At 61.1% G+C, this 13,872-nt stretch overlaps 2 protein-coding genes across 2 annotated transcripts in view; both read left to right on the forward strand.

Moving 5' to 3' along the window:
• Positions 1 to 376: 376 nt before the first annotated feature.
• Positions 377 to 13,468, forward strand: KIAA0100 (KIAA0100 ortholog; the record flags this gene model as incomplete). Its single annotated transcript, XM_017742942.1, has 38 exons — positions 377 to 532; positions 801 to 847; positions 1,127 to 1,289; positions 1,369 to 1,487; positions 1,830 to 1,890; positions 2,102 to 2,300; positions 2,459 to 2,582; positions 2,972 to 3,096; positions 3,182 to 3,249; positions 3,343 to 3,491; positions 3,728 to 3,846; positions 4,049 to 4,212; positions 4,338 to 4,602; positions 4,723 to 4,928; positions 5,084 to 6,179; positions 6,404 to 6,595; positions 6,674 to 6,876; positions 6,954 to 7,072; positions 7,147 to 7,367; positions 7,492 to 7,682; positions 7,768 to 7,867; positions 7,941 to 8,143; positions 8,464 to 8,758; positions 8,879 to 9,036; positions 9,127 to 9,333; positions 9,440 to 9,539; positions 9,735 to 9,917; positions 10,097 to 10,218; positions 10,296 to 10,451; positions 10,525 to 10,646; positions 10,929 to 11,109; positions 11,189 to 11,275; positions 11,378 to 11,488; positions 11,574 to 11,709; positions 11,922 to 12,046; positions 12,396 to 12,497; positions 12,578 to 12,712; positions 12,915 to 13,468. Coding segments are annotated over 38 exons (6,693 nt in total), but the record flags the coding sequence as incomplete, so codon positions are not given.
• Positions 13,469 to 13,825: 357 nt separating this feature from the next.
• The window catches only part of LOC103621561 (uncharacterized serine/threonine-protein kinase SgK494), a 3,506-nt gene continuing 3,459 nt past the window's right edge, over positions 13,826 to 13,872 (forward strand). Inside the window, exon 1 of the mRNA XM_017742943.1 lies at positions 13,826 to 13,829. Within this exon, the coding sequence (XP_017598432.1) occupies positions 13,826 to 13,829 (4 nt within the window). The remainder of the gene's footprint in view (positions 13,830 to 13,872) is intronic.

A 13,872-nucleotide genomic window follows, 5' to 3' on the forward strand; every position in this document is an offset into this window, starting at 1 on the left:
TGGGAGGAGGGGAGCAGAGGGTAAGGGGGTCAAAGAGGGCTTGGGGAGGGGTGTCAGGGATCTGGGGAGCTCGCAGAGCTGGGGGAGAGTTGTAGGGGGGGGCCTGCAGGGGATTGGGTGGTTGTAGAGCTGGGTGTCAGAGGCTTGGAGGCTTAAAGAAGTTCAGGGGAGCCCGCAGGGGTGGGCATGGGGTGTCAGAGGGGTGTGGAGGTCAAATGGAGCTCTCAGGGCTTGGGAGGGGGGGTCAGGGATTGTTGGGGGTGGTCTTGCAGGGTCTCTTCCCCAGTCTGGGAGCTTCTGTCCAGCTGCAGGTGCTGGAGCTGGTGCTCAGAGGGCAAAGAGCATCCCTGGTCCCCAGCTGCAGCTGGGAGACTGACCCTGGCCTTCCCCCTGTCCCCACAGATGGCTGGCATGTCGCCTGGCCGTCACCTGGTGCCGGCAAAAGCTTCATGCAGAGCTGAAGATCGGCTCCTTTGGCTTCTTCTGGGCCCAGAACATCAGCCTCAAGTTCCAGCAGGAGCAGCAGACTGTGGTGGGTACCTGGGCGAGGGGTGGTCACTGGCAGACAGGTAGGGAAGGTGGTTCCAGTCACTTCCAGTCTGGCAGCAAATCCATGGAGCCGCTCTTCTACTGAGCATCCCCATGGCTGGTGCCAGGCCCTTCCTCCCATGGCCAGACTTGGGGGTTTGGCTGCTCCTTGCATGATCCCAGGCCTTGGGGGTGGAGTGGGAATGTTGAGATGAGCATGACAAGGCAGAGCCAAGTTTTTTCTTCTCTGACCTACCTGTATGTCCTTACAGGAGATCGACAACGTCTGGATCTCCAGCAAACTGAGCCGGGAGCTGCCGTATGTACCCTGACCCCAGCTCCCTGCCTGCTCCCTTTGGGGGTCTGTCTCACCCCTGGCCCTGCTGGCTGTGTCCTGCTGCCTTTACACCTTTCTGCCATCCTTATTTCCATGTGGTCAGCTCTGTGAGGGAGTGACCCACGCTTGGAGGTTGCAGTGTCTTGTGGGTGCCCTTGTGGCGATCCTGCACATCCCTGGGGTGGGGGAAATCCCTGGTGATGGGGACAGGTGTGCCAAGTGCGAGCTCTTGTCAGAGCTGCCTGTGTGGTTGATCCCCAGGCGCTACTTCGAGCTGTGTTTTGGCGAGGTGCGAATCCGCACGGATCTCCAGAAAGGCCCTGGGTTCCAGCCATCCGTCCCGGAGACTCCCAGAGAAGCTGATGGAAGTGAAAGCAGAACAGACCTGACCCTTAAACCCTCCCTGCTGAGGCTCCTTAGCCAGGTGAGGCACTGGCTCGGTGAGAGGCCGCTGTGGGCTGTGCTGCTGTCGGATATCCCTCACAGCAGCACCTTCCTCCCAGCTCTTTTCCATCCATATGGATTCCATCAACATCATGGTTCTGCACGTGGCCACCTCAGAGTCTCTCTGGCACATCCAGGCCAGCCAGACACGTCTCCTCCTGAATGGCAATGGGAAGAGGTAATGCTGTGCTCGTACCCCACTCTGCTTCCAGGGCAGGGAGCTCCTCTGACCCCAGCCTGGTGTCTCTCGTCTCTCTGTCCTGCTCAGCAGCATCCTTTGTCACCTGTGATGTGACACATTAACCTCCTCTGAGGCTGGCCTGGTTCCTTTTCCTGTCACAGGAAGCTTGGGTTGTGCGTTCTCCAAATAATGTAGTGTGCCTGGAGTTAGGGCATGCTCTGCTTTTGTGAGCACTTGGAGCAGGGACTTGGGGTCCCTGTGTCCCACAGGAAAGAGGGCAGGGACTTGTTTTGGCAGCAGCAAGACCCACATCCTCCTTCTGTTCTCTGCTCTCCCCAGCCTGACGTGCGAGGTGAGCCTGACAAAGGTGAACAGCAAAGTCCTCCGGAGCAGCGAGCTGGTGAGTGCTGGGGGAGGGAGAAATTCCACACTTGGAGCCTGGGCACTGGCTCTGTGGAACACTGAGGACCTGTTCCAGGGTGTCCCTGATGGACAGGCTGATGCTGCCAGGTGCTGGGCACTGTGCTGTACCCAGCTCTCCACCTGCAGCAGCCACTGGGAGGGCACTGTGTGACTCCCTGTGTGCTCCTTGCCGTGTCCCCTGTGCACAGGATGACACGTGCCTGGCAGAGCTGGCCCTGGCGCTCTCCCTCTCCCTGGAGATCAGCAGCAAGCGGCGGCTGGTGGGCATCTGGCTCTGCGTCCGGACACTGCAGGCAGAGCTGCACGAGGGGCTATTCTGCAGCCCCCTGCTGCACCACATCACTGCTGGGGCCCAGCACAGCAGCATGGGGGAAGAGCCCAGCACAGGTCAGGATGGGCAGGGGCAAGCTCTGGGCAGGGCAGGGGCTGGTGGCCCCCCCAGCTGCACTGGAGGCAGAGGGATTTGGCTGTGCGATCCCTCCCTGCCGCTCCAGGGTGTGGGGTTTGGGCAAGTCCTTCCCGTGACTCTCTCTGTCCTTCTCCAGGCCCAGGGGAGCCCTCGAAGTCCCTGTCTGTGCTGAGCAGGGACACACTGAAGCTCATCCCCAGGAGGGTGGAGATGAAGCTGGAGAACACTAGCATGGTGCTGTCCATGAACAGCCAGAAGAGGTAAAGGAGGCAGGTGGAGGGGGAGGCTGTCCGAGTCCAAATTAACGCTGGGGACATGGACCTGGGGACAAGTGTGCCATTCTTTGCTCATCCTTTAGCTCTGACAGACTGCAGAGAGCAAGTCCTAGAGCCCACTCCAGTGGGAAGGACTGATCTTGGCCTGGGGCTGGGCTCTTGGGGAGGCAGGAAGGCACGTGAGCTGGTTCTCCAGTAGGACAGCTGAGAGGATCCTCAGGCGATGGGATGAGAGCACTGGGCTGGGCTGCAGCTGGGCACTGGCTGCTGTGTTTGTCCATGCCAGCGTGCTGGTCAGCTGGTGATGAGAGACAGGGAGATGGAGGATGTGACAGTGCAGTTCCCTCCTGGCAGTGACTCTGTGTGTCTTCCAGGCACCTCACCTGGAGCCTGAAGCTGCTGCAGTTTCTGTATCAGCGTGAAGAGGAGCAAATCCCGCTGCGCAACTTCACGCCCACCTCAGACCTGGACCAAATGAGTGTAGACCTCCAGCTGGAGGGCAAGTAGCCAGGAGGGCACCCATGGGACAGGGCTGCCATCACTGCCCTCTGCCACCCCTCATTTGTGCTCCTCTGTCCCCCCAGATGGTCTTCTCCTGTCCCAGAGCCGCCAGCGCATCGTGTGCCTCAACTCCCTGAAGACCAGCGTGCAGGTGAGCTAGCGCTGGGTACACTCTGTCCCCTGAGGGTGGCTGGTTTGGCTCCTGGCATGAGTTTTTTGCCACCTGGCCCTTTCCCTGCTCTAGGTCACAGCCATTGACCTCTCGGCTGCTGTGCTGCTCAACACCTGCATCATCCACTACCGTCACCAAGAGTTTTCGCACTGGCTGGGCCTGTTGGCACAGGAATACAGGTCCCAGGTGGTGCCTGTCCCCAGCCAAAGGCACAAGGGAAGGTAAACTTGGCCTCAGTGCAGCTGCTGGTATCACAGCTTGTTTCCTCTTGCTCCCCACGCTCTGGCACGGTGCCTGGGCACTCAGCACCTTATCTGCACAGCCTGTGGGATGGAGAGGCTGGTCAGGAGGCGATTAGGGAGCCCTTGCAGAGAGGACATCCCTCTGGGCCTGCTCCCTGCCAGGCTCCGTGGCACACAGCTCCCAGTAACAGCCCATCCCTGCTTGTCCCGTGCAGGAGCTATCCCCAAATCCTAGCGCCCATCATCCTGTGTGCCTCGCTGTCCAACGTCAATGTGTCCGTGCAGCTGGGGGACACTCCACCCTTCGCCTTGGGCTTCAACTCCATCTCTGCAGGTACAGGCTGGATCAGGGAGGTGCTGGGCTCTTCTTGGGGTCTGCCAGAGAGGCACCAGGATGGGAATGGGGTGGGCCGTGTTGCCGCTGTGCTTGCCCGTGTGTGTGTGGCCACGGGCTGTGGATCCCTGCGTGGTTGTGTCTGAGGTGCCCAGGTTTGGGTGAGCCCATCCTGTGCTTCCCCCCTCCTCTGTGCCCACAGACTACCAGCACCTGCGGCCGCAGAGCGTGCACCAGCGAGCAGTGCTGGCTGTGGACCACCTGTGCTGGCGGGTGGGCAATGACTCCCACATCCAGCGTGCCCCACATCCCCCCAACATGCACGTGTGGGGAGAAGCCCTCATCCTCGACTCCTTCAACCTCCAGGTGAGGGACGAGCCAAGGGGACAAGGGGTGGATTTCAGTCTCAGACTCCATGGGGGTGGCACAGGGATGTGTGGTGGCACAGGAATGTCCTGCAGCCTGAGAGTGATTGTCCTGTTGTCCTGCAGGGCAGCTACAACCAGCCCCTCGGCATGTCCAGCGCCCAGTCAGATACACTCTTCCTGGACTGCACCATCCGGGGGTTGCAAGTGGAGTCATCTGATACCTGCACTGAGTGCCTGGCCAGGGTCCTGCCCCTGTTCTGCCCACGGCCTGGTGGGGCTGAGCCTGCCAAGCAGCCACCCTCTGTCTCCAGCGAGCCCTGGGGGCTGCTCTGGAAGGTGGATCTGAAGGTGGAAGACGTGAACCTTTTCACCCTCTCGGCCATAGTGGGTAAGTAGCATCCAAGCTGATCCCAGATGTCTGTCCTGGAATAATCCTGCAGTCAGAGGAACCTGGCATGTTGTGGTGTGCCTCCTATGTGCCTCCAGCACTGACATGCTGTCTCTCCAGGTGCTCTGGAGCTGCGGCTGGACACGCTGACCGTCCTGGGAAGTGCTGAGAGCTGCACGGTCAGCGTCCAGGGCATGGTGCTGGCCTTGGTCAAGAGCATCACTGAGAAGATGCAGCCGTGCTGCAAAGCTCCTGCCATCCCCAATCCAGTGGCCAACCTCTCCATGCTCTCTGTCACCTACCACAGCAGCATCCGCTCTCTGGAGGTTGGTTTGGCTGTCGGGCCACTGCTTTATCCTGTTGTTGGGTAGGATGGGGCAGGGGGAGGATTGGCTGGCGTGAAAGGTGCTGGGGGAGGAACAGGGCTGTGCTGTGCTTGCCCTGGCAGTGACGTGGTGCCTGCTCACTCTCTCCGGTGCAGGTGCAGTGCGGCGAGGGGCTGGTGGTGCTGTGGAGCCCACCTGACCACATGCACCTGTACCATCACACCCTGGCCACCCTGCAGTGCCACGAAGCCTTGCGGAGCGCCCTCGGCCACAGGACGCTTCCCTCCGTGCCCCCAGAGAGCCCCATGTCCCACCCAGCCACCCCTACTGAGTCACCGGGGCCCCTGCAGCCAAAAGGACCCTCTCCCAAAAGATTCCTGTCCCTGTCCCTGGAGCTGAGCTCTGCCAAGCTCACAGCCTTTGTCTCTGAGGCCAACTACATCAGCCTGGCTGCGGAACGGACCTCGGTGAGCTGGCACGGCGGTGCTCTGCACAGCTACTGCCCCGAGCTGGCCGCCGGCTTTGATGGACACGGCATCTTCAGCTTCAAGGAGGGGGAGGTGAAGCTGCTGCCGGAGCTGGAGGAGGGTGTCCGGCACCGCGACGCCTTCCCCGCCCTGCGCACCCTCCGCAACCGCGGCTGGGCCTTCTCCTTCGCCAGCGTGACCATCGAGTTCCCCTACCAGTACGACTTCTCCCGCACGCTGGACGCTGCCGTGGGCGTGCAGAAGTGGCTGAAGGGCTTGCACCGGCCCGGGCGCCCCACCAGCACAGCCCTGCCCCCCGATTTCCTGCTCAAAGTCACCCACTTCTCCTGGGTCTTCCTGGATGATGTCTTCGAGGTCAAGTTGCGAGACAACTACGAGCTGATGAAGGATGAGAGCAAGGAGAGCGCCAAACGCCTGCAGCTGCTGGACGCCAAGGTGGCCGCACTGCGCAAGCAGCACGGGGAGCTGCTGCCTGCCCGCAAGATCGAGGAGCTCTACGCTGCTCTGGAGAAGAAGAACATCGAGATCTACATCCAGCGCTCGCGGCGCCTCTACGCCAACACGCCCATGCGGAGAGCCCTCCTCACCTGGACGCTGGCCCACCTGGAGCTGGTGGCCATGGCTGATGAGTCCTTCCACGGCACGGAGCGTGTGTTGGAGCAGATGAGGGACCTGGATGACGTCAGCCCGTTTCCCCCTGAGGGTTTGGAGATGGTCACGCAGTGGTGCCGCATGATGAAGGGCAGAGTTGGCAGCTTCTTTGGTGAGTTGCTTCGTGGGAGGGTGCCCTTGGAGGACAGCATGATGGCTGCGTGGCCTGGGCTGGCACCACGTGGTGTGTAACCAAGCAGGGAAAACAATTTTTGGAGGTTCAAGGGAGGGGGAAGGAAGCAGAGATGTGACAGGACGTTGGCTCCTACTGTGGCCGGAGTGGGGGACTGCCTGTCTCTTTGCTGCCCCATCCCTCAGCCCTTCCTCCACCCGCAGTGCGGATCCGTGACTACCCCCGGTACCTGTTTGAGATCCGGAACTGGCAGCTGTCCGGCCGGCTGATCGGAGCCGAGCAGTGCGGCCAGGCCTGCTCCCGGCGTCGCCAGGTCCTGAAGCTGGGGCTGCCCTGGGGGGATGCCACAGTGGAGAGGAACATGCCACCCTTGAAGTTCTACCACGACTTTCACTGTAAGAGCTGGAGGAATGGGGGGCTCTGTGGTGGCGTAGGGACAGGGCAAATGGCCGAGCCAACCTCTGTGTCCCCAGCTGTGATCTCCCAGTACACCATTGTGTGGGGGCCCTGCTGGGACCCAGCCTGGACCCTGATCGGCCAGTGCGTGGATCTCCTCACCAAGCCCTCAGAGGACCCCAGTGCCCCATTGCCCTGGTGGGACAAGAGCCGCCTTCTCTTCCACGGAGACTGGCACATGGACATTGAACAGGCCAACCTGCACCAGCTGGCCACCGAGGTGGGTGCCACTGGACTGGGGAACAGCGTGGTGTGGGGTCAGCTCACACCGGTCTCTCCTCACGCCTGTCCTTGCAGGACCCCTACAACACCACGGAGAACATGCACTGGGAGTGGAGCCAGCTCTCCTTCCACTGGAAGCCTGGGCAGTTTGTCTTCAAGGGCAACCTGGATATCAACGTCCGGACAGCCTCCAAGTGAGTGTGGGGCCACAAGCACAGGGGGCCCCCACCGGTGCTGCGGGGTGACTGGGGTCTCTTTCTGCATTCAGATATGACGACTGCTGCTTCCTGCACCTGCCTGACCTGTGCATGACACTGGACCTGCAGTGGCTGTGCCATGGGAACCCCCACGACCACCATGGTGTGGTGCTGCGCTCCCCCGAGTTCCTGCCTGAGGTGCCAGTGGGGCAGCAGTACGACTCCTACCGTGCCTTCCGCTCCGAGAACCTCAACCTCTCCATCCGCATGGACCTGACACAGCCCAGTAAAGGTGGCTGACAGCATCCTGGGGATCCCCTGGGAACAAGGGGGATGGGGCAGAGCACGCTGGTTGTGGGTTAGGTGCTGCCGTGTCCCAGCCCCATGGTGCTGGCTGATGGTGGGTATATTCTCAGAGCACTCCCAGCCCCGGATCCTGCTCTACAGCAGCACCCTCCGCTGGATGCAGAATTTTTGGGCCACGTGGACCAGCGTGACAAGGCCCATCTGCCGTGGGAAGCTCTTCAACAACATGAAACCCAGCAAGAAGAAGCTGGGGCAGCATTACAAGCAGTTGTCCTATACTGCGCTCTTCCCCCGGCTGCAGGTAATTTCCAGGGCTGGGAATCCAGTGTTTCTTCCCTGCTCTGCCTGTGCTGGACTCCCAGCTGCTGCTCTCTGCTCCCTCTCAGGTGCATTACTGGGCCTCCTTTGCCCAGCAGCGGGGGATCCAGGTGGAATGCTGCCAGGGACACATCTTCACGCGGGGCACGCAGCGGCTCATCCCGCAAGGTGAGTGGGAATCCTGCCAGCAGCACTTGCAGGTACAGCAGGGCCCTGGCTGAGCCTTGTCGCTGTCCCCCAGCTGGCACAGTGATGCGACGGCTCATTTCGGAGTGGAGCATCACGCAGATGGTGAGTGACCTGAGCCAGGTCACCGTGCACCTCATGGCCTCCACTTGTGACGAGAACGCTGACCACCAGCTTGACACCCTGGTGAAGAAAACCCACCTGCTGAGCCTGTCCTCTCTCACCTACCAGCGGCACAGCAACCGCACGGCTGAGGAGGTACCGCTGCAAACAGGGCACGGCAGCCTGTGCTGGCCTGGTGGCATCTCCAGGACGAGGGGTGTTGGTTGTTGGGTGCATTGGGGAAGGGATTTGGCTGGGGAAGAGACAGAACTTCAGGGCCTCCAAGCTACCAAGCACCTGACTTTGTCCCATCCCTGGCATGGGCCCATGCTGGGGTCTCTGGGGTGGTCCCCTGGGCTTCAGTCCCCACACTCTGCCTGCAGGGCCTGGCAGGGCTACCAGCCCTAGTGCATGAGGCCACTGGGCAGGGCTGGGGATGGCTTTGCTGTGCTGAGGCTCTGACCCTCTGTGCCCAGGAGCTGCCCCTGCGTGATGGGGACGATGGTTTCCACACACACCAGCTGCACTTGGTGGACCTGCGGGCGTCCTGGACCACCACGAACCGGGACATCGCCTTCGGCCTCTACGATGGCTACAAGAAAGCAGCTGTGCTCAAGCGTAACCTGTCCACCGAGGCCCTGAAGGGGCTGAAGATTGATACACAGCTGCAGGCCAAGAAGTTGAAGCGTGGCCCTCTCTCTGCTCACTCCATCCCTGCCAGAGTGACCGCTCCCATCACCAGTGGCCGTCCCGAGAGAGCCTCCTCAGGGGGTGAGCATGGCAGGGAGGGGAGCAAGGGGAAAGTCACAGCACAAAGCCATGCCTGCCTTCACCCTGTACGTTTTAGTCATCCCCCCCACAGCTTTGCACTGACCCTTTCTCCTTCCCCAGGGGCCTACATGCTGCAGAAGCTCATTGAGGAAACGGACAAGTTTGTGGTTTTCACAGAGGAGGAGTCAGGGGCCAGCGAGCAGCTCTGCGGCATCGCCGCCTGCCAGACCGACGACATCTACAACCGCAACTGCCTCATCGAGCTGGTGAACTGCCAGGTACCTGCCTGTCCCCACGGCCTGGCTGTGACAGGGGCTGTGCCTGCCCCAGAAAGGTCCATCAGACCCCTGGGGTCTCTCCCTCTACAGATGGTTCTGCGTGGTGCAGAGACGGAGGGTTGTGTGATCGTGTCTGCCGCGAAGGCACAGCTGCTGCAGTGCCAGCACCACCCCGCCTGGTACGGGGACACTCTGAAGCAGAAGACATCCTGGACATGCTTGCTGGATGGCATGCAGTACTTTGCCACGACAGAGAGCAGTCCCTCTGAGGGGGAGCATGGCCAGCTCTGGCTGGAGGTGAGTGTGTGGTGGGTGAGCTGCGTGGGGGACAGGCAGTGCTGACAGTGCCCTGGCCAAGGCAGGGAGAATGGGGACAGCCAGCTGTGCCTCCTTGCCTCCCCAGGTGAAAAATATTGAGGAGCATCGGCAGAGGAGCCTGGACTCGGTGCAGGAGCTGATGGAGAGCGGGCAGGCAGTGGGGGGCATGGTCAGCACCACCACAGGTACTGCCCACAGCCCTGGCTGCTGTGCCTACCCCAGTGCCACTTGGATGTGACCCCAAGGCTGGTAGAGCTGAGAGCACCTGGCCTGGCCCTGCGTGGCTCCAGGAGGTGGCTGATGCTCCAAGCCTTGCACTGTGCAGTCCCCAGCGTGCCAGGATGTGGCACTCTGACTATGGTCCCTCTGCCTGTCCCCAGACTGGAATCAGCCCTCGGAAGCCCAGCAGACCCAGCAGGTGCAGAGGATCATCTCTCGCTGCAGCTGCCGCATGTACTACATCAGCTACAGCCATGACATCGACCCTGAGCTGGCCACGCAGATAAAGCCCCCTGAGACCCCTGCCAACCAGGAGAAAGAGGATCTGCTGAAGAAGCAGGAGGGTGGGTGCATGCAGGCAGTGTGCCTTGGTGGGTAGAGCTCTGGGCTGACCCACGGGTGGAGGCTAACTCCAGGGGTGGTCTCTTTTGGCCCTGCTGAGGTCAGAGGGCTGCATGCAGGAGGAGTCCCCAGCACATTTCTGGCCATGCTGAGGCCCCACTTGCCCTTTGTGTCCCTGCAGGAGCTGTGGACACCTTCACCCTGATCCACCACGACCTGGAGATCTCCACCAACCCCGCACAGTATGCCATGATCCTCGACATAGTCAACAACCTGCTGCTGCACGTGGAGCCCAAACGCAAGGTACCCACGGGGCTCCAGGTGTCTGTGCCACTCAGTGCAACCAGGCTGTCCTAACCTTGCCCTATCCCTGTGTCCAGGAGCACAGTGAGAAGAAGCAGCGGGTGCGTTTCCAGCTGGAAATCTCCAGCAACCCTGAGGAGCAGCGCAGCAGTATCCTACACCTGCAAGAGGCTGTGAGGCAGCACGTGGCCCAGATCCGGCAGCTGGAGAAGCAGATGTACTCCAACATGAAGGTGAGCCCACATCCCTGGTTCCATGGGATCCCCACTCCAGGGCAGAGGGTGCTGAGGGTTGTCTGTCCTTCAGTCCTTGAAGGATGACAGCAAAAACGAGATCCTGCTCGACCTGAACCATCGGCTGCAGCAGCAGCTGAGCCAGGAGAAAGCTGACCTGCAGCTGGAGAGCGAGGAGCTGAACATACTGATCAGGTAGGACAAGGGGGAATGGCTTTAAACTGAGGGTGGGTTTGGACTGGATATTAGGAAGAAATTTTTCCTGGCGAAGTCCTGCCACAGGTTGCCCAGAGAAGCTGTGACTGCCCCATGCCTGGAAGTGTTCCAGGACAGGCTGGACAGGGCTTGGAGCAACCTGGGACAGTGGGAGGTGTCCAACCCAAACCGTTCTATGATTCTATGATCTCAGCCTTCCGCAGCATTGTGTCCCCCTTACCCTAGGGCTCCCACATCCCAGCTCCTTCCTCTGTGCTGCAGGTGCTTCAAAGACTTCCAGCTGCAGCGAGCCAACAAGATGGAGCTGCGAAAGCAGCCGGAGGACGTGAGCGTGGCACGGAGGACCGAGTTCTACTTTGCCCAGGCACGCTGGCGCCTGACGGAGGAGGATGGGCAGCTGGGCATCGCCGAGCTGGAGCTCCAGCGCTTCCTCTACAGCAAGGTGTGGAGTTGGACAGTGCCACCCACAGCCCCTGAGCTGGGGACAGGGACTTTGGGAGCTGATGGCTTTGTCTGCGCAGGTCAACAAGTCCGATGACACGGCCGAGCATCTGCTGGAACTGGGCTGGGTGACCATGAACAACCTCCTGCCCAATGCTGTGTACAAGGCAAGTGGCAGCTGGGGGAGCAGCCCTGCATCCTGGGGACCCATGGGTGGCCTGGGTAGAGTGGCCTGTCCTCACCCCAGCCACCCATCCTCTTCCCTGCAGGTGGTGCTGCGTCCCCAGAGCTCCTGCCAGTCCGGCCGGCAGCTGGCACTGAGGATTTTCAGCAAGGTCCGGCCGCCCGTGGGAGGCATCTCCATCAAGGAGCATTTTGAGGTGCCAGGGCTGGGCCAGGAGGTGCCAGGGTCTCCGTGGGGCACAGGCAGTGTGTGCCTGGCTCTGACATGTCTCCTTCCCACAGGTGAATGTGGTGCCTCTCACCATCCAGCTCACCCACCAGTTCTTCCACAGAATGATGGGTTTCTTCTTCCCTGGCCGTAATGTGGAGGAGGAGGAGGTGGGGGATGAGGAAGATAAGTCCAAGCTGGTGACAACAGGTGAGAGGCTCGTGATCACCCTCCCCTCTGGATGTCCTTGAACAGCTCTAGCTGTGTGTCCAGGATATGTTTGTGGGCAGCTGCTGTCCAGCCATGAGTTGAGGAACAGGGATTTGTGGTCTCCCCTGTGGACAGGGAGATGGTTGGAGGGTCTGGGTCATGGCTAACCCCTGGCTGGACACCACCACCACCTCCCACCCTGTTTGCCCCAGGGATCCCCGTGGTGAAGCCACGGCAGCTGATCGTGGCCGATGACTCACTGGGCCCAGGGAAGGGAGTTGCTCAGGGACTGAACCGGACATCAGGGGTCAGAAGATCGTTCCGAAAAGCACCTGAGGTACCTCCTGCTGCCGTGAGGGGGGAATCTGCGACAGCCCTGCCGTGGTGCCAGTCTGTTTTCCCCTGACTGCAGGGCTGCATAGCCATGTCCTCCCACACTTCCCTCCCACACTTGTCTGTTTTCTCCTGCTCCCTCCCACCATGAGGATTTGCATCCTTTACAACCAGGCGCCTGCACGCTTGATGTGATCCCTGTATCTCATTTTTCTAACACCCTGCCAGAGCGGCTCTCACCTCTCCCTGGTGAAGCAATGCCATGGCCTAATGCCCGCCTGTCCCTTCCCTGCTGGTTCCTGGCTGTGTCCCCCCTCCTTCCCTTCTGCTCATGGCTTCTGCTCTGTCCCCAGCATCCCGTGGATGACATCGACAAGATGAAGGAGCGTGCAGCCATGAACAACTCCTTCATCTACATCAAGATCCCGCAGGTGCCGCTCTGTGTCAGCTACAAGGTGTGGGATCAGTGGGATGGAGTGTGCCTGGGGGTGGCTTGGGGCATCGTCCCACACTGCCTGACACCTCTGTCACACAGGGGGAGAAGAACAGCGTGGACTGGGGCGACCTGAACCTGGTGCTGCCATGCCTGGAGTACCACAACAACACATGGACATGGCTGGACTTTGCCATGGCGGTGAAGAGGGACAGCCGCAAAGCCTTGGTGGCACAGGTACGTGGGACCACATCCCTCTTCCCGCTCTGGAGGCTGCCAGAGCTGCTCTGCCCAGGATGGCGATGGTAACCCCAGGGTGGGTGTCACATTCCCCAGAGCGGGAAGCATCTGCACTGGCTCAGCAGCTTAGGCTGTCACCCATGCCAAGGGCCCGGGATGTGGCCATGATGGGTGCTGAGCCCCCTGACTCCCGGGACAGGTGATAAAGGAGAAGCTGCGCCTGAAGCCGGCGGCGGGAGCAGAGGCCCGGGGGAAGCTGGAGAACAAATCCGACGGGACCATCCAGCAGCAGGAGGAGGACGAGAAGGCTCGACTGCTCATCGGGCTGAGTGTGGGCGAGAAGAACCCCAGCAAGAAGTCGATCTTTGGCAGGCGCAAATGACGGCAGCACCCGGCAGGCCGGGAAGGGATTTGGGGTGCCCTGTGCTCCCCCCTTGGGGGGGCACCCTGAAGGTGGAGAGGGGGCTGTCCTGCCCGAGGAGGGCTGAGCCACATGCAGGCCCTCGGCAGCCCCGTCGCTGTGGGGCAGGGGTGGAGCAGCAGCACGGGGATGTGGGGCACAGGGTGCTCCGGGACCGCTTTGTGGGGTGCAGAACCCTTGTGCCAAGGGTTCCTCCTGTGAGCTTGCCCCACTCCCTGCTGTGCGGGTGCTGGGCCCAGCCTCTGGGCCTGGTGAAGCAGCAGGATCGCTCCAGGCTGGGAAAAAGGGGAACAGGAGAGAGTTTAAATAAAGAGTTTTTAATTTGGAACAGGCTCAGGCCAGTGGCTTGTTTCTTGCCTCACCCTGCAGTGCTCAGCACCGTGCCCCACCTCAGCCCGGCAGCACCACATCACGGGGTCTTCACCTCTGGGTTTATCCAGGAATTGTTCAGGGACCCCGTTTTGGGACTCAGGGCACCCCTGCATTGCCCTGGGCTCAGCTGTCCACTTACCTTTTTAAGGTCTCCTCCGTGAGCCCAGGGCCGTGCCGGGGCTCAGCAGGGACTGCAGGCACCGCCTCAGGGCTGCAGCTCGTGGGGTGCAAAGAGAGGAGGAAAGGTTGAAGGGGGAATCGCAGAGTGTGTAGGGAGGGGATCCTGGAGAGGGGCTGGGATCAGTCCCGGGGGTGGGATGAGTAACCCCCGAATGTGTAGTGGGGGTCCCGGGTGGGGGGGATC

Source organism: Corvus brachyrhynchos, unplaced genomic scaffold (assembly GCF_000691975.1).
Source record: "Corvus brachyrhynchos isolate BGI_N302 unplaced genomic scaffold, ASM69197v1 scaffold99, whole genome shotgun sequence".
In the NCBI taxonomy this organism is placed as follows: Eukaryota; Metazoa; Chordata; class Aves; order Passeriformes; family Corvidae; genus Corvus; species Corvus brachyrhynchos.